The sequence below is a fragment of the Dermacentor variabilis genome, chromosome 1 (assembly GCF_050947875.1).
Source record: "Dermacentor variabilis isolate Ectoservices chromosome 1, ASM5094787v1, whole genome shotgun sequence".
Taxonomy (NCBI): Eukaryota; Metazoa; Arthropoda; class Arachnida; order Ixodida; family Ixodidae; genus Dermacentor; species Dermacentor variabilis.
In genome coordinates this window covers 154,680,371-154,699,422 of record NC_134568.1, presented here as the reverse complement: position 1 = coordinate 154,699,422, position 19,052 = coordinate 154,680,371, and the positions used below count along the sequence as shown (strand labels likewise).

The window sequence follows — 19,052 nt, the reverse complement described above, 5'->3', positions numbered from 1 at the left end:
AGGTACTTCGTCAAGATTAATTAACCAACTTTTGAAGCAACTAAGTTAGGCAAAAAATTCCAATGAGGAAGTTGTAGAGCGCTTTGCAAAACATCTGATAAGGCAGTTTCTAACTTTCTATCTATTAAGTATTAATGTCTTTCAGCTTACTGCGGATTCCCGCGAAATAAAAAAAGAATACCACGCGACATACCCGCTTGCTCGCCGTGATTGCAGCGCTTCCAAACTGCCCGCGTACAAACGAACATGGCATCTACAGGGCGTGCTGCCGCTTAAAGGGCCCCTCACCAGGCCGCATAGCAAATGTTGGTCATACGCTGCAAGTTATTACATGTCCTCTAGGGAGCGTTCTGCCGCAAAATTTTTTCAAATTGGCTCCATTAATAGTCGTGATAAAAACATTTCAGTGCCGCGAACCCACGATTTCAGCAGGCGGGCTCCACTGCCAAGCAAGACGCTATCTCCACTCGGCCTTTCTAGCCTCCGCAAGCGAAATTCCTTCCCTGACGTGTACGTCACAGGCCCCGCCTTCATTTTTTTTCTCCTTGCCTTGTTTTTGTCTTTTTTTGTTGTTGTTGTTGTTGTTTTTTGGAGGGGGGGGGGAAGGGGCGCTACGCACTTCCGATGACTAGAATCACCGGAAAAAATTTCAAAGTACCGCATTCGTTTTCCCCGCGCCGCCGACGCGTTCATTGGCCCGACCGTACCGCGTGACTTTGGGGCGCTATATGCCTTCCAAGCGCCGGGCGGGCCGGCTGAGTAGAGCGCAGGCAGCGCAGGTTTCCACGTTTTTTGTGTTCCGATTGTCGCGCTCGCATTTAACTGCAAGGAAATCATGCCTGGCTGCTGCGCCTTCGGATGCAGCAACCGAACTGAGTCTGGAAATACTTTTTTTCTAGATTCCGACCGGGAAAAATGACCGAGAGCGTCGTTCTGCGTGGTTACACAGAATCGGCCGGGAGAACTTCAAGCCTACAAAAAACACCCGCGTGTGCGAGGTATAAGTACACCTTGCTTGTGCTTTACGGCACTGTTTTAGAAGATATTTAAGCGAAGTGCACGCGGTGTTAGCGATGCTACGAAAATAGGAATTCATTGCAGGAATCGTTCGCGTCTTGCACGCTTGACGCGGGTACACGTGTACGCGTTTGTTGCTCAACACACGCGGTTATTCCGTGCTCGTGGCACGCGAAGGCACACTTGTCGCGCGAGAATTCCGCGTCCTCACGTGCACCAGCTTCTCGCATGATTTCTCCGCGAACGTGAGCGCGCTCTCGCCTCGAGTCACTCGACCCATATGGCACTTTTTTTTTCGCAGATCGTGACGATCGCAGTCAATAGAGAGTTTTAGAATAGGGGCCCCAAAGAAATAGCGTCGAAGCCACTGCGCATGCGTGAGACACAAACTGCGTTTGGGTTTTGCGTTGGGAACGCTATTTCACCGATTTAGCGGGAGCCCAAATAGCGTCCCCAAAAGCTTTGCGTCAGCAAACATGGCAGCACCCATCGAAGCGACGGCTCTAACCTAGCACTAAACTGGCTTTGATTCGTGGTAACGCGTGAAGTTCGCAATTTAGGAGAAGTGACTGCGGTTATCGCTTTCTCTCAACTAACGTGTATTATGAAGATGGATTCATTAGACGCCGCTGATTTCGAATTCGATTGTGTATTTTATGGCTCATAGGCCTAACACGGCTAAGCTTGGCTGGTGAAGGCATAGAGTTTCCTACAAAATTACTAGAGGGAACTCTGGCGCTGCAGTCGTTGTCCTACCATGGGAATGATGGGAAGTACATGGATTTGTCTGATCTTCGTGCTTGTGGATTCAGACGTTCTTGTGGCTTTGTATATTACGCTATATAAATCTTATTGTCGTACATTTCAGCGCAATCTATATTCTTCGAAGTGTAGAAGACGCCGGGGAACGCGTACAATTGCTATTAATTGCAATGATTGAGCTTGTTTATGTGCCCAAATCGAAACGCACCAAGCGTCTCAAAGCACTGGCATGCCCGCGATAAATTCATAAGTGCGTTTCATTCGCTTGTCGATACATGCATCCGTGGCTTAATGGTTTCAATATCAGGCTTCTGTACTAGAGTCCTTGTGTTCGAATCCTGCAGTCGGGCAATTTTAAGGATGTTTATTTAATTATTTATTACGCAATAAACTGTTGAAAATGACGAGTTTACTAAGTCACAAAGCCGTTTGAAGCCAAAAAGGACGAAGTTTAGGCAAATCCATGTACTTCCCATAATTCCCATGCTGGGACAACCGCTCCCATTGTAGCTCACGTAGACACTAGCGCCAGAGTTCCCTCTAGTAATTTTGTAGGAAACTCTATGGGTGAAGGCACGTAAAGATGGTTCGCTCAAAACTAAGCGCAACTAATTGTTTGCTGCTTACAGAATAACCTCTAAATTGTAATTAAACGCGAATACACGCAAGTAAAAATTACTATTCCTATCATAAAATGGTATATTTCATTTAATTATTTCTAATAGCTTTTCTTTGACGCCGTAGTGGCGCTGTCAGCGCAAGACGCTATCCGCAAACCCGTGCCGCAAACGTAAAACCCTAGTCTAAAGCTCTTCACTCCTGCGTGCCCCAACGCTAACCCGCAAAGCTCTTTGGGGCCCCTATTCTAAAACTCTCTAATAAAAGCATGGTCAATACGAGGCCCATGATACTTCCTCTTTTCAACTTATCCTTTGCTCATTTATACATACGCATTTCGAGCTTGAAACCAATGGCCAGGTGATATTCACAACACATGCTTCAAATTTTGAGCTTTAAGCCGAGCACATGCAATGAACTGAAGTCAGCATACATATTATGTTTTATGTTAAAATGCTACAGTGCATACCCAAATAATGTTGTGCTTGATGCATAACAAGAAATACAAAACAACAGAACACCCAGTAGCTTTAGTTTCACTCTGTCACTATGTATGTTACAAAAACCGCTCTAAAAGCACAAGAATTTTATACATCGCCTATGTAACTTAGAAAAAGAAGTGATGCGTCACCAGCGGGCGTTCCGGCTTTTTTTTTTTTACACAGGCAGCAAATCTTGGTAGTCTAAGAAAACAGTCACAAATAAGTTGAGAAGAGTAGCCGTTCATGGGGGGGGGGGGGGGGGGGGAACGCACCAGACAGCCGCGTTCATAAATCGCAATGTAGCAAACTCTCGCTCATTATCAGTGTACAGAAGTACATATACGTTGCTGTAATCACGCAAATGGCTCATATTGGCCTTCCACAAGATTTGGTGCGCAAAATGGTCATCGAAGTTGGTTTTTACGCCTGTTGTGCACAGATCGTCTTACGATCACGGCCAAACACCGGTGCGCACACGGCAGTCGCATGTGTGTCGTGCGTATACGGCGGACGAAGTCGCCCGGCAGAGTCGAGAACGCGCGGTATCAGTTTACAAACTAAATTAAATGTATCCGATTTATCTTGTGAAATTATACAATGAACGTACGTGCCTGTGACGCTGTCAGGTGTTAGTTTCGTCCTGCTTGGAAACATTCAATAGATGTGACGGCGGCCCACGATGTTCATGCCCAAAAGCACAAGCTTGCCTCATTCCGTCTCGAAGTGACGAAATGTTTCCTTCGTAGCTCGCTCCGCGGAAGGGGAAAAAAACGCATGCATAAGCTCCCGATAGCAGCGCTAAGCTGCTGCCCACAATCGTAGCACATGTAGTTCCAGCAGTAAACACGATCGGCGTGCAAAATAACCACCGGCTGCATTACTTCGCACAAAATAACATTTCATTTTCGTTCTTAGCAACCATTATCTCCGGGCACAAAGTATTTGTACTTCAGTAAACACTCAACCCAATGTGTCACGGAATATCAAGCTATTCCAACACGGCGGCCTTCACGCGACTCAGTCGGCTTGGAAGGTATATGGCGGTGGCCGCTCAGTGTTGCCGACCTTTGCAGCAGTACTCTCTGGGGCCGAATCTTATAACGGTTCGGTTGGGGAACCGTTCCTTTGGCCTCACCTGATTGGCCAAAATTTTGATTATGTCACAGGTCGTCAGAGGCAGCGGGGCGGTATAGCAATTTTCGAATACGTCACACATCTGTCAATCATCTTCAAAACGAACCGGTCGTAGGAACCGGAGAAGGGGTAGTCCGCTTTGGGTTCCGTTGCTGTGGCTTGGCTGTTGGCTTGTGACCCTGGCCGCGCTCGCCGGTTGCTTCGGAGGCTATTACTTGCCTTCGTCGTCTGCTTGGCGTTGCTCTTTCGGTGTCGACCACGGCTGGAAATGCGATACGCTTTCGAAGAAGTGACGGATAATGAGTTGCACCGCCCTTGCTGGCTTTCTAAGTAGACCTTTTGCAAGCTACGCTATCAAATGGAGGAGACTCGGGTGCAAGCGTACGAGTGGCCATTCCATGCAGAGGAAGGGATATTGCGTGCTGCGGTTCATCGCCACCGGCCTGCAGCTCCCAGAGCTCAGTCGGACGCGAAGCATTAATCGGAATTGCCTAGATCCCTGCTGCCGGCATTGTCCACAACGTTGCTCTCGCAATTACTGTGTTGGCCGGTTGAAGGGCTGGGTCAGCTTTGCCGTGACTTCAGCTTCAAAGTCAATGCCAAGGAGATATTTGCATGGCGAGATCGAATTCCCAGTGCTATCGCCAGTGTGAATAGCTCGCAGATCGCCGTTCAGCAGTCAGAAGGGTTCAACCTAGGCTGGTTCAGCGCTTCCTTCGTTCGGCTGATAAAACTATACAGTCAGGACGGGAAGGTATTGTGGAGCTCTCTTATTTGGCTTGCCTTTTTTCTCTAGTTCGGGAGTGCCATACTTTGTTTCTCAATTTCACGGCACAGCGCGCACCGTCAGCACCGCACTCTTCGATTTGACTTCGCGCAGGCAATGCAGGGCCCGTATACCGTAATGTTCGATTTAAGTTCCACTGCTTCTATCACGCGACGCGACGTGGGGCAGATCGCAGGGATAGCGGCAGCGCGGAGGCGAGTGAGTCATGTCCGAGCCGATGACGAAGGGCGAAAAAAGAAGGAAAATTGATATAGTCGGCTAGTAAAGGTGTCCCTAAGAACCAGTTCACGGTTTTGTCGTGCTAGCTACTTGAGAAGTGCTCGTAGTGCGTTCCTATTGCATGCATCGTGCGAGCTCCTGGTAGCAGACGACGTAGCCCTGCGCTCTGCCAACTCCGTGGCCAACTCATTTACGCTTACGATACCGCCTGTGGGCTGAGAATGAAAAAGAATGACATTAATAAATTACTTCTGCATTGCGTAAACGCCTGACACCACAAGTTTATATTTCAAAACTTGGCGTATAATATTTAATTTATATTTTACATTCATTTAGCAAGCAGAAACATTCTGCAATTCCTCGATTAGCTCGTCATATAATGACGTACACTTCAGAGGTGGCGCCCTCTCATCTATTGGTCGCGTACTTCCCTTCTTCCACCGCCGGCTTGGGAGTGGCACATCTAATGACGTAAGCGGCGAAGCGGACGGTTCGTATTCCGAACCGTTATAAGATTCGGCCCCTGAAATTTTTTCCAGTGACTCTACCGATGACAGCGTCGCGCGCGAACTGCTGTTGTCTCGTTCGCGCAGCGCACGATTTTGCGCGCTGTGCACAAGGACACATAACTAGCAGTATAATTCAGTGCTCACGAATACTGAGGCAGATCAAGCGGATCGCAGAGCATGATCACGGCGCAGAAACACGGTGGAAAATGGCATAGTTTCGGTACGTGCGCACGTGACTGCACGACCGTGGGAACAAGCAGACGAAGCGGAAGTACATCTCTCTTGCTTCGGTGCGAAGTAAAACAAAAAATACGCAGACATTCCGTTTGTGTGTTTTCTTATTTCTCTAAACTTCAATTCTTCTATTCAAGCAACAGATCACACAAATAACAGATGGTGCCTTGAATAATTCTCGAATACACGTGTCACCACTAGCGACTTCACACTGAGGACTCGAGTACGTAGGCGCAGGGACGCTAGTACGTCATCCTCCGGCTTGGATCGCAGCGGCCGCGAGAGTGGAAAGGTCTGAAATTTCAGACCTTTTCGCGGCGCGTAGCGATGTAATTCTTTGCAAACACGATCGTTGGCGCGCATTGTATGCTCTGCGCTTGTCAGCTCAATATGGCCAGACCTGGTGAGGGGCCCTTTAAAAGGCGACAGGGCAGTGACGAAAGCGTTAGCTGTGCGGTTTACGCCAGCGATGTGCTTCCCTCGCGGCGGTTCATGATAGCGATAAGCAGACGCAGCGGCAGCACATGCTTTGTTCGTTTGTGCGCGGGACGGTTGTGAACAGTGCAATCACGACGCGCAAGCAGGCATACGTGATGTTTTTTTATTATTATTTCGCGGGAATCCGCACTGAGCTGAAAAACACTAATACTTAACAGACAGAGAGACAAACTGTTTATTCGGACGTTTTGCAAAACGCTCTGCAGCTTTCTAAATGGATTTTTCCCTAGCTTCGTTGTTTCAGGAGTTGGTTATTTAATCTTGACTAATTATCTAATTAAGCAAAATAAAAAAAAAATGCGTGACACACTACATACAGAAATGAGCAACATGCATTTGGTCGCGTCGTCTTAGAGTGCATCGGCATATATTTTAACTCTGGCTAAAGTTAGCTGAAACACCCTGTAACATATTGGCCTCGAGCTCCACCACTGGAAAAGCTGGCGCCACCGTCGGCGTGACGTGCTAGGAGGGATCACGTGGACATAGCGGCCGCGTCGGCTGCTTCGGGCGCGCCGAAGCGAGCTGAAAACGAGAGTTTAAATTCCCTCGTACGCTGCGGTCCTCATTTAGTGCCGAGATTTGCCCGCTTCGAGTGTCTCCTTTACAACGCTTGAAAGCACTACAATAGGTAGTGGCTGCCTTCGAAGGCGCACAATATGGTAGGCTACTGCTCGGTGCCGCAATGCCGGACGCACGCAACGGAGCACGGTGTCAGCCTTATTCACACGTAGCCGCAGGACAAGAAGCTGTGTGAAGCTTGGCTCGCGAAACATAAAACCGGCAAACAGTCATCGGCTACAACTCGGGAATGCAGCAAGCACAGACGCGAGGAAGATTTCTGCTACGGCGCCCCGTCTGCGATGTCCTGAAAACGCGCACCGAGACGCTCGCCCGAGTCCGCTGCCCGACTAATGTCATGACAGTTTGGTCTATGAACTTGTCGATGCTATAGATACTGGCAAGTTCAGTGGAGTGGAAAGGCAGCGGAAGAATCACATTTAAAAAAAGCATGGCATATGGTCATGTTTGTGTTATGAATTAATGCACTGGATTACAAAAAAGGAGTAGCGGGGAATTGCACGCTGAGAACACCGATAAACATACAGTGCGACGCAACTCGAGAAATAGTATTGAAAGGTCAAAGAATTTAGTAGAAAAAAAAGATTGAATCGTCGCGACGGCACATCACAGTCCCCGTAGGCGTCGAAGTCTCTACAATGAAATTATTTTTGAACAGCTCTAATAGCGCCCACGCAACAATGGTTGCTTGTATACTGTCAAATGCTCATATTCTGCGGCCTAAAGCTCATGGCACGGTGCGAAAACGCGCGCGCGGAGAAAGCGAAACAGTGCGTGGACAAGCATGCAGACGCGCAGTCGGTCGCTGCGAATCTGCGCGATCGCTTCATTGAGGCTTCATTCTATTACGCTCCATTTAGTTATACAAACACTATAAGAACATATTTCAGATAGTTTGCTCTCAGCGTTTACCTACCTTTCACGCAAGAAGCTGGTTCGGGAGACTCCATCGCGGCGACCGCGCGCAGTGGCGTTCACTGTACGTATTCGGTAAAGAGATAGCGTCTGTAAACGATTGTGTGCTTTCAGTTTGCCCAAGATTATTATTTACAGTAAGAAACTTCTCTCGTTTCGAAAGTACTTACAGAAATGTCCGGGAGAGCTCGCGCGTGGTGTTTTCCGTGAGCGCTGACAGCAAAACCTATGAGGAGCGCGCCACGTGATCCTCATACTATATATGTATACGCCAGCGAGGCGCTTCCGATAGATGGCGACTCCGTAACTCCTCGCAGCCAACAGTCGGATACAACTTTAGAAAAAAGGGGGCGTTTACTCCTCCGAGGCGGAGGCAAACGAGGATCCACCAATGGACGCGCGCTCCGGACTAACGTCATGAGCCGGACGGCCGGTGACTCCGCCGACGGAGAAGATGGCCGCCCGCGCTTCGAACTCCGCGAGGTCCCGTCAGCTGTGTGCTTCAGCGCCTCGTAAGAGTGAATTCCAGAACTCTTTGTGATGGTCTATCATGCTGGAAATATTATTGCGAGCTCACGATGCGGCATTTATGCCGCATGCGTTTATTCTGAGCCGTGATCCGGCGAAGGAACATTGCAGCGAGCATCGCTGGCGCAGCGCTACGCTTTGCCTGAAAACAGGATCCCGCGGCGACCGCTACGAACACACATCCTGCGTGTTTGTTCCATGTTGTTTTATTTCGCTCCCGAGTGAAGTTACGACGAGAAAAGTTTTCCAAAGACTGGTGCCTACTGTTGGCGGCGGTGTGTTCGTGTACTGCATGTGTCGCTGCGTTTTTCGTCGGACGGGGTGAAGTGATGGAGCAAAACCCTTCTCAGGAGAAATCAGAAAAGTGTGCGCGCATGAAACAAACCTACGAGTGTCTCAACAGAAAATACTTGCAGAAGAAGCCTTCAACGCAAAGATTTGTCGCCGTCAACTTAGCGTCAACGATCATTGCGAGCAGTGACATAGCCGAGCGTCTAGCGACGGTGTTCGAGCGTTGTGTAGCACCATCGATTGATTGCTGTCCACCAGTGCTCACTGCACGCGCAAGCTGTAGAATGCGTGCTATGAAATTGTCAAAACTCAAACCAAAAAAATATAAATTTTATGCTATTTAAAACCAAGAGTATTTATTTAAAGCGATGAATGAAGCATTTTTGTATGTTCCTGCCTCGACCGTACACTCGCCCCAGGTTTGTGATTGTTGCGATAAATGCATCATTTTATACAAATACTTTTTCAATGGCAACTGATTCATTTTAAGCTTGGAAAACGAGTAGTAGATACGCCGTGTACATGTGAACGAGCGCAAAAGCCTTGCAGAGCTGCTCTTTCTACTTTTGTCACTTGCATGAAGCTAAAGAGCAGACGCCGGGCAGCGTTGTAGAAGGCACGGGATTATTTTTCTGTTGCTATCCGGCATGTGCTGTAGCACATGAGAGCTCTACTAAACCAGTCATCAAAAACAAAAGTCTTTATTTATACCGAGAATTACGCGTTCAGGAGCACTATTTTTCGAGCGGGACTATTTTAGTCGCGGAGGCAATCGGCTGTCGCGCTTCGGTCATCTGGGCGCGGGGCCTCCCCTTTTTTCTAAAGTTGTATCCGGCTACATATATATATACGAAAAGAAAGGGAGCCGAGCGGCCTGATTTCGGTTAATCATACCATATGAAGCCAACAAACAATGACACCAAAGACAACATAGAGGAATAAGAAGAGGAACGAAACTTTATCTGCAGAAAGGGCTTCGTTGCCCCTAAAACGTGGTAACGCCGTGTGGTCGGGCCCGCTGGCACCGCTGGCCCTCGCCATCCTTTCTGCCCTCCGGACCAGCCTGAGCTGATCCCCGAGGGCGGAGCTGGATAGCAATGCCTCCCACCTCACTCTCGTGTTATTCTCTTCTTGCTCATCGGTGGGAGCCGTGCATTCCCATGTGATGTGGTAGAGTGTCGGTGTGCTCCCACACCATGGACATATGTCCTTGTATGCTGTTGGGTAGTATATGTGCAATTTATGGAGGTTTGTATATGTGTGAGCCTGCGTAACGTCGCTGAGTCCACGGCTGAAAGGTTCCTATGCGGTGCTCGGTAGAGCCTTCTCAATTCCATGTAGTATTGCAAGATTGATTTATAACTTGGATCGATGGGTGTCGAGTCCTCCACGATGTTGCCATGGTCAGCTCGACAATTAGTGAAACCTCGAACCACCTCATCTGCATAGAGGTTCCCGGTAGCACCCTTGTGTCCCGGGGCCCACGTTATTGTTTGGGCATACTTGACGTCGAGTGCTCTGCTGAGTTCGGTAAGTATCCGATGTGCCCTAGCGCCGATTTGTCTCCTCTGATAGTTCATACAAGCAGCCTGAGAATCTGTGATTATTGTCAGTGGAGCACTGCGCTCTATGCCTTCTCTTATGCTAAGGCGATGGCTATCTCTTCAGCTTCTATAATGGTGGCTCGGGAAACCGAAGCCCAGGCCGTGATGTTATCTTTACGGTTTACGATAAATGCCACCATATTCTTTGTGTTGGCCCGATATGGTGAAGCATCCGTGAATCTTGCAGTGACCAAGGACGTTGTTGTTTTGTCTGTGTATTCTGTTCTAGCCTTTCTCCTTCTTGCGTGTAACGTAGGATCCATGTTTTGTGGTATTGGTGATACCCCATACAAATCTCTAATCTGACAGGGCAGACCCTTGGCGCTTTGGTATACTTGTATGCATTCTCCAAGGCTGACTCTTTGAAGAAGAGCTCTGCCGGCTGTCGTTTGCGCCAATCGACTCCTCTCTGCTATGAGTTGGGCCTCAGCCAATTCATGAAATGTATGATGGAGGCTGAGGGCTAGAAGCTTCTCATTTGAAGTGTTGCGTGTCAGCCTCAGGGGTCTCTCATATGCCATCCTTCTTATTTGGTCAGCCTTTCTTCTTCCTCCCTATTCATGGTATGGTAAGGTAGGGAGTACATTAGTCTGCTAATGACCAGGCTTTTCACCAGTCTGAGGGTGTCTTGTTCACCCATCTCTGCCCTATTATGAGCCACACGGGCTATCATCCGGTTACTTTGTTGCATTGTTTTTCTGATCGTGTTTAAATGTCTGCATCGTACGTACATGACATAGAGGAAATTACTAGTACTGACTAATTGAATGAAAGAAATGATAAATTAATTAAACTAAAAATGGATGAAAAAACAACTTCCGCAGGTGCGAAACGATCCCACGTCTTCGCATTACGCGTGCGATGCTCTACCAGTTGAGCTACCGCCAGCGCCTTTTTCCCATCCGCTTTCTTGGGTATTTATGCTTTACTGCTAGAACTAACCCTGGGAGTGTTAGCCAGCGTTACCACTCACAAACCTTGGCGGCGGATTTGGAACATCCTTTCTGCCACTGGTGTCACGTGGACACACACACACACACACACACACACACACACACACACACACACACACACACACACATATATATATATATATATATATATATATATGGTGTTCGGAAAGCTGGTCGGGCCCCAGACCCTAACCCCCGGAAAGATGAAAACTTTCCGCCTGTGCTTACTGCAGATTGGCTGATTAGGCAGAAAACAGCTTCTATATGTAGCTGCCGTCAACACACTTGGATTCAGTCACATAGAATACTTCTTTTTTTAGTTGTGCACGTTATTTGGAATGTTTTCTTGCAACTTTAACGCTTGGCGAAAATCTAGCGGTGCCCATACTCACGTCGAGAAGACTCCGGTAATCTTCTTGTTGCTTTCACCACAAGTACGAGGGCGTGAGGTGCGGCGACATGCGGACAAGGAAAGCGAAAATGCAACTTTTACTGCCTTGGACTTGCCGCTCGCAAGTCAACACTGGTCAAGAAAGACGCGAGAAGCCGTTTCATACCGAAAAACACGCTTGATACTTCCAGCAGAATTAGCACGGAAGCGTGCATGAGTTCTGACGTACTGTTGACACTGTACTGCTGCTGTACATTACTACTGTACTGCTGACGTACTGTTGACACGCGCGCATCTATTACCATGCACACCCGATCAGTTTCAAGGTCAGGTCAGTTTTGTCAACACTAAAGATAGTCAGTTCCAATCCCTTCTATGTCCGTGGTTTCTCCTCGCTAAAGATCTTTGTTCGTGGCATACCAGATAGCCCTGATTGCCTTCGCTAAAGTCTTGACTGCTTCGTCCCTACAACATTTTGCTCGCTGTCAGTGTCATTGCGACAGAAAACACTTGACTGCGAGCATTATCAGCAATGTATTTAGCAAAGTTTCACTTGTCTCATGCGCCTGACGCTATCGGAAAGGCTTTTCATTTAATATAAAACAAAATAAAACAAAATTTCATTTAATATGAACAAAATAAAAGAAACAAGCAAACAAAAATAAAGCTAGAAGCTATGTGGCGCTTTTGGAACTGTATACATTTGTTGAGACACCGACCACTACCACCGAAGACCTTGCTGGCAAATCAAGGACGATGACACCATTTGGCTCCCTTGACGCTTTCAGCACACCGCTCTTGGTGTGGAACCGGAGTTCTCGAGACGCATTTCCTGCAAAGGATCGTTCTGTCAGTAAAAATTGCAGGACTACACAGTGCGCTCAGACTTGTAATATCCTGACACCGTTTAGGCCGCGGAAGAGAAAAAGGTATCTGTGTGACCATTTAACACTGTTTCCGTCTAGATGTCGCTGCAAAGCAAACTGCAAATACGCAGTGTAAGTGGCGAGTCGGCAATTAAGCAACCGTCATGCATATATTATGTAAGCGACACAGTTGCTGAAGCTCTGCGCTCGATGCTCGATCGACGAATGCTTCCTTTTGACTACCTTCTATGTGGTAGTGTAATAAGTTATCCACATCCGTGTAGAATGTTCTTTTCTCTAATTATTACCGTATGTTTACTCATATGTGGGCAGGTCCAATTTCTAACATTTTGTCTTGCGCCTAATGTAAGGCCATGCCAAAGTTTGAACGTGCCCATACTGCGTGCAATGGCACTCACTCACGAGAGCGACGCGTGCTGTTGAGGCGAGCGCCGCGCACTTCTGACGCACATCTTCTAAGTAAGCGGCATGCGGTGCCCTAAATGCGGTGTCGCGTTGGGTTCTCTTTTGGCTGTGTACACCTTGTCGATGTACCGGGCGTTTCAGCGAACACTTTCAAACATCTTTAAAGGTTGCCTGTGGGAGGTAGCACCATTCTAGTTCATGAGCTGGTCTACTCGAACAGGTGGACATTACTTGCTCCGAAAAATAATATGCATAATCGACTAAGTAAAGAATATAATTAAGTTTTTAACTAATTACCTTATGGCCCATATTGCAAATAACAAATTCCAGCTGTGTAGTTCGCAAGGCAGATCCACTTAAAATGAATTCTCAGGATGACACCAGTTTCGAACTAATAATTCCCGAACTTTGCGGAGAAATGCATTGGCGTTCCAGTTACTTTCTTATTAACAAAACGTCGTTTTATGCATTGACGCACAAAAGTAGCTGGAACGTTAATGTAGTTCTCCGCAAAGTTCGGGAATTAATATCTCGAAATTGGTGTCATCCGGAGAATTCGTTCGAAGTGGATCCGCCTGGCGAACTCCACGGCTATAATTTGTTAATTGCATTATGGACCATAAGGTAATTAGCTAGAAGCTTAAGTATTGAATTTCTGATAATTAGTCTATTATGCATTTATATTTTTTGGGGCAAGTAATGTGCGCCTTTTCGAGTAGACCAGCTCATGAACTAGAATTGTGCTTTGAAAATTTTTGAAAGTGTTCGCTGAAACACCCTGTATAGCAACTGAATCGTTTTCGCAGTTTCAATTAGAAATGGCATGACTGCATCTTTTAAGCAAACACATAATTTTTTGCGGCATTGTTATTTCTTCAATACCCGCGTTGAGCACTGGCATGCATCCGCATCACATGCATGTATTTCTGATGTACCCTACATGGGCTTTTTTTTTTCAGTTGCACCAAATTTTTAAAAATCACCTGTGGCAGGTAGCAGAATTCTTATCTTTGAACTAAATTACTCGATGAGGCGGACATTACTTCCATGAGCAAGAAAATGCGTAATTGACTAAATTACAAATTTCCACTAATTATATTTCCTAATTAATTTACAGCACATATTGGAATTTACAAATTGTAGCTAGTGAATTTGCAAGGCATATAGACTTGGAAGAATTTTGAGGATGGCACCGGGTTTGAGATATGCGCCGTCGGACTTGCGGGAAAAATGCGTCATACTGTTCGACTTGCTTTTTTAAAAAAAACGCTGCCTTATGTATTGAAGCACAAAAGTAACTGGAACACCAATGTGTTTCGTCGCACACGTCAAAAATTAATATCTCGAAACTGGTGCCAGCCTGAGAATTCGTTCCAAGTGGATACGCTTTGGGAACTCGCCGGCTACAATTCGTAAATTGCAATGTGTGCCATAAAGTAAATAATCTTTTTAATTAGTGATTTTTGTTAATTAATTGAATATGAATATTTTAAAAGTAATGTCCGCCTCATCGAGTAACCTGGTTGAGGGGTCAGAATCGTGCTATCTGCTACATGCGATTTTTTAAAACTTGGTGCAATTTAAATAAAAAGAAAACACTTGGTATGTTTCAGCTAGGGGACGCATCCAATAGGTGGATGAGGTACGGTTGTAGGGATACTGTTGAAAACAAAAGAAGGGTTCTTCTTCCATTGATGACTGCCGCCATCTTTCTGTACTACGAGGAATTTCTAAATTTTGTGCACACCAAAGTTATGTCAACAGGCTCGTGAAATGGTGAGCGCCTCTGCGCGACAGTTTTCATCAGGCAATTGAACTCCACCACAACGCAGCCGCAGACAGTCGGTCACCACGTTTCTGGAGCGGGAGGCGGATTAGGGTGGATATGAACTTGGCGCCTTCGCGGAAGCTTGCGCCTGGCTGGCGTGGTATTTCGCCGTTCGAATTTGCTGCTTTGTAACACAAAGACACTGCAGAGAATGACAGCCACATGAACTTTTGCGCAATCGTATTTTCTGTGTGTTTTCCTTTGCGGCATAACGAGCGGTGTGTTGAAACGTGGAAAAATCGCGTTCCTTCTGTTTTCTACCTCGGTTTGACAACGTGGTATAGAATATAACGAACCCCACTCGGCAAATATGGCGGCTGCCGTCGCCAGTGTCGCGTGGCCGCACAGTGGCACTTCGTTCTGGGGTGTGAACCAGCGCAGGTTGAAGCAAGAGGCTGAAATGGAACATGGTGATCCAACTCGAGCGAATAAATGGGGGAGAAGAATATAACTCAATCAAAAACCAGCGAAAAAAACATGCATATTTCTTTTGAACACATATACACATATACAGAGTTAACAGGAAAGGGAAAGCGAGGAGCAGGCTGGCAACTGCCACCGGAAGGGGCACAACGCCTGCCTACTCTTCTGAAGGGAGGTGACAGCAACAATGGAAGATAGGAATGAGGGCAGGAAAGAGGAAAGGAAGAACAACAGGACAAATCTAAAGACTTAAGTAGGACACAGTACACTACGCACGTTGTTCTGTGGAGTTTCGACTCTGCAGCCGGAATTAAAGTGACGCCGCGTCGAACAGCCTCCACAATTATCAATCACATCCAAGGCTAGTTCGCTATGCGGCTAATTGTGCGCTCCACGATGAGACGCCAAGTACAGGTGCACGCAATCACGGTTTCACCGGTAGTCGGTTCACAATATACACTACAAGGTGTTTGAACCCGCCACCTCCCATCTTCGAAGGAAGAAGCGTTAGAACACAGTACAGATCACACACAGCACGGCCGGTCACTGAAGGTCACGCTACTACAGAATGTTGAATGTTCACGCTACAAACGTGAACCTAAGTTAGTTAACTTTAGAAAGTTTAGTAGGGCGCGAAGACATGCATACAACAAGCGAGAAGCACACAGTACGATTGTTGGACTGTACAAGTGAAATTTATTGTCCTGTGTACACCTTGTTTGTTGTGTGCCTATTTCGCTTTTTAGTTCATTACGTACCAACTCGCCCAGCTTAGCCTTGTGTCAAAAAACAGAACAAAAAGCAGGCGCGACTCATGCCTTTACTTACATTTGCCAAACTCATCCAGGGGGTTCTGCTTGGACACAAAGGCAGTCTCAGAGTGTTTCATCTCCGCAGCAATCGACTGCTTACGACGATCGTCGATTGCCTGCGCGAAATGTAGTTTTTTTTTTTTTTTTTTGAGGGGGGGAGGGCTACGCCTCCAAAGCTACAAAAAGAATGTTGGCTATGGACGACATCATCGCGAAGTATTACTAATTCCGTAATTCCGACCACTGGAATCTCGACCAGGTAAAGGAGGTTTCTTGCATTCCGCACCCATCGGTCGGCCGCTAATCGAAGCCCCTGCACATATGCGTTTTCTGCTGGAAGACTTCTATGGTACACACACAGTATTTTTCAGTATTACTGTGTTGCCGTTCAACAGTACTAGGAAATGATGCAAGACAATAATATTGTCCAGTGCGTGCCTTGGAAGCCTATAGTTCACGATGGTGTAGGTTCCGCACAAAAAATGACGGACGAAAGCAAGAACAGAGAAGGACACCGCGATTCCAACAGCAGTTTCTTAGCGTAAGAACTAATGGATGCCAGGAACAGTTTCTTAGAGTAAGAAGTAATGGTCAGGAATGTCTTCGTTTCAGCTCATGGATTAAACAAAGCTGAGTCATGTGCTTGCTTCCTTTTACAGAACTATAAAGCTTCGCATCCATCTGAGGCACAGCGTTTCGCTGTGGAGCGAACTTTACACGATGAACCGTGACATCGATTAGCCACCAAGACATGAACTAAATACATAGCTAACAAACTACAACTGAAAACTAGCCAAGTATGTGGTACACGCAGGTCGCTTCTATGACAAATAGTGCTTTTACGCTCTGCATTGGTGCGGTAGCCGAAACTGTATACGCTCTCACCAAAAGTGAAAACAACGACTTATGCCCCGTCCGAGGCCAAACTTGTCTCCCCGTGATGAGGCGCAGTGGAGGGTGACATAGGTTGGGCCTCTTTTGAAGTGGGAGAAGCGCAGAACAATATTAGTTTTGAGAAAAGGCTCAGGAGCCTGGACGAAAATAAATGGATGGCTCAAGCGCACAAATACTTCTACCTCAATAGCGTGGACACGGAATGAAGGAAGAGGGCAAGAAAGTTGACAACCAAGTACAGGATAACTGGAACTGTAGGCATCCCGGAGTCATAAAAGAAAGGTGAAAGAAACAAAGGCGGTAAATTGGATGCAAATAATGGAAACAAACAAAGATGTCCATGGAGTTTTACAAATACAGCAAGCCAGAAATTAGGAAAGAAAATTTGTACGATAACACAAAGGGCAGTTGCCTTGCTACTTGAGGCCTTAGCTGGCTGCCTGAGGACAAAAACGTACAGGAGCAAACATTTGAAACAGGGTATAAGACATGTGTCTGGTGCAGAAAAATTCCTGAAATTACTCAGCACATTATAATGGAATGGCAGATATTCGTTCAACAACACCTGTAGGAAATGTTCACCTTACAGAAGCGCTGTCGTTCAAAGCTGATGTGAGTGTTAACTGGTCAGCGTTCGAGATAAACAAGAAACGTTTAAAGTATTGGGGGAAAAAAAATTACAGGCTCTCTTAAGATCTCTCTTACGAGGTGAACGGCGAAAGCTGTCGTTAGACATATTGGTCATATCATAGTCATTAGTAGTCATTACAAGTCATTTCAGTCATTATTATTATTACTGCTCACTACTAAACATTTTAATCATTTGTAATCAATTGTGGTCATTACAAGCCGTTGTTAGAAATGTTGGTCATATCATAGTCATCAGTAGTCATTACGTCATTTCAGTCATTATTAGTCATTACTGTTCATTACTAAGCGTTTTAGTCATTTCTAATAAATTGTTGTCGTTACAAGTTGTGGTAAGACATATTGGTCATTTCGTAGTCATTACTAGTCATTACAAGTTATTTCAGTCATTATTAGTCATTACTGCTCACTACTAAGCATGCTTAGTAACTTGTAATCAATTGTGGTCATTACACGCCGTCGTTAGACATATTGGTCATTTTATAGTCATCAGTAGTCATTACAAGTCATTTCAGTCACTATTAGTCATTACTGGTCATTCCTAAGCATTTTTAGTCATTTGTAATCAATTGTAGTTCTTACAATTCGTCATTAGACATATTGGTCATTTTGTAGTCAATAGTGGTCATTACAAGCCATTTCAGTCATTACTGGTCATTACTAAGCATTTTAGTCATTTCTAATCATTTTTAGTCATTACAAGTTGTCGTTAGACATATTGGTAATTTCATAGTCATTACTAGTCATTACATGTCATTCAGTCATTATTAGTCATTACTGCTCACTAGTAAGCATTCTTAGTCATTTGTAATCAGTTGTGGTCATTACAAGCCGTCATTAGACATATTGGTCATTTCGTAGTCATCAGTAGTCATTACAAGTCATTAGTAGTCATTTTAGTCATTACTACTAATTACTCGACATTCCTAGTCATTTCTAATCAATTGTGGTCATTACAAGCCGTCGTTGACATATTGGCCATTTTGGAGTCATTATTAGTCATTACAAATCATTAGTAGTTAATATTAGTCATTACTAGTCATTATTAACCTCTACCAATCTCTGTTATAACGTTATCATTCACTAATTGTCCCTATCAATCATTTTTCATTCTTTAATCTGTCTTTAATCTGTCTTAATATGGCGTGATGACGCTTCGGCGGACACTCCGGTGGTCAGGTGCGCTGATACAAACTTCACCATGAGCCTAGAAAGGCTTTCGCCTTAAAAATAAAAGCAGGGAAGGAACGGGGAACATAGTAACATCGGGTACAGGATATACTAGTACACATGTTGACAGCTGAAGTAATGATCTGTGCTAAAAAAAAAATTATAGTAATTGCAGATCAACTCAACTTGTGTTTCTTCAGCTATTTCTTTGTGTAACGCTTAAAATGCCTATTTGAAGGCAATATCTTCTCTGGATCTGTTTAAACAGAAATTGAAAATATTCATAGTATTTAGTTACAAATAACTACATCGTTATTCCTCTTTTTGCTCATTTTCCTTGAATTTGAAAAAGATGAGGCGGGGTCATTACAGGCATAGGTAACTTTACATAATTAAGTACAGATAGGCAAAATGCTCGAGCCCTCCACTATGGCGTCCCTCATAACCCACTGTGCAGTTTC

At 45.7% G+C, this 19,052-nt stretch overlaps 1 protein-coding gene across 2 annotated transcripts in view; it reads right to left on the bottom strand.

Moving 5' to 3' along the window:
- Window positions 1–19,052, bottom strand: part of LOC142587101 (phenazine biosynthesis-like domain-containing protein) — a 47,907-nt gene that overhangs the window by 21,596 nt on the left and 7,259 nt on the right. For both annotated transcript variants that reach the window (XM_075697997.1, XM_075697991.1), the window contains exons 2-5: window positions 15,896–15,995; window positions 14,941–15,039; window positions 12,244–12,356; window positions 11,526–11,555 (exon numbers count right to left, since the gene is read on the bottom strand). In XM_075697997.1, coding sequence (XP_075554112.1) covers window positions 11,526–11,555; window positions 12,244–12,356; window positions 14,941–15,039; window positions 15,896–15,956 — 303 coding nt within the window. In that variant the 5' untranslated portion in view covers window positions 15,957–15,995. The remainder of the gene's footprint in view (window positions 1–11,525; window positions 11,556–12,243; window positions 12,357–14,940; window positions 15,040–15,895; window positions 15,996–19,052) is intronic.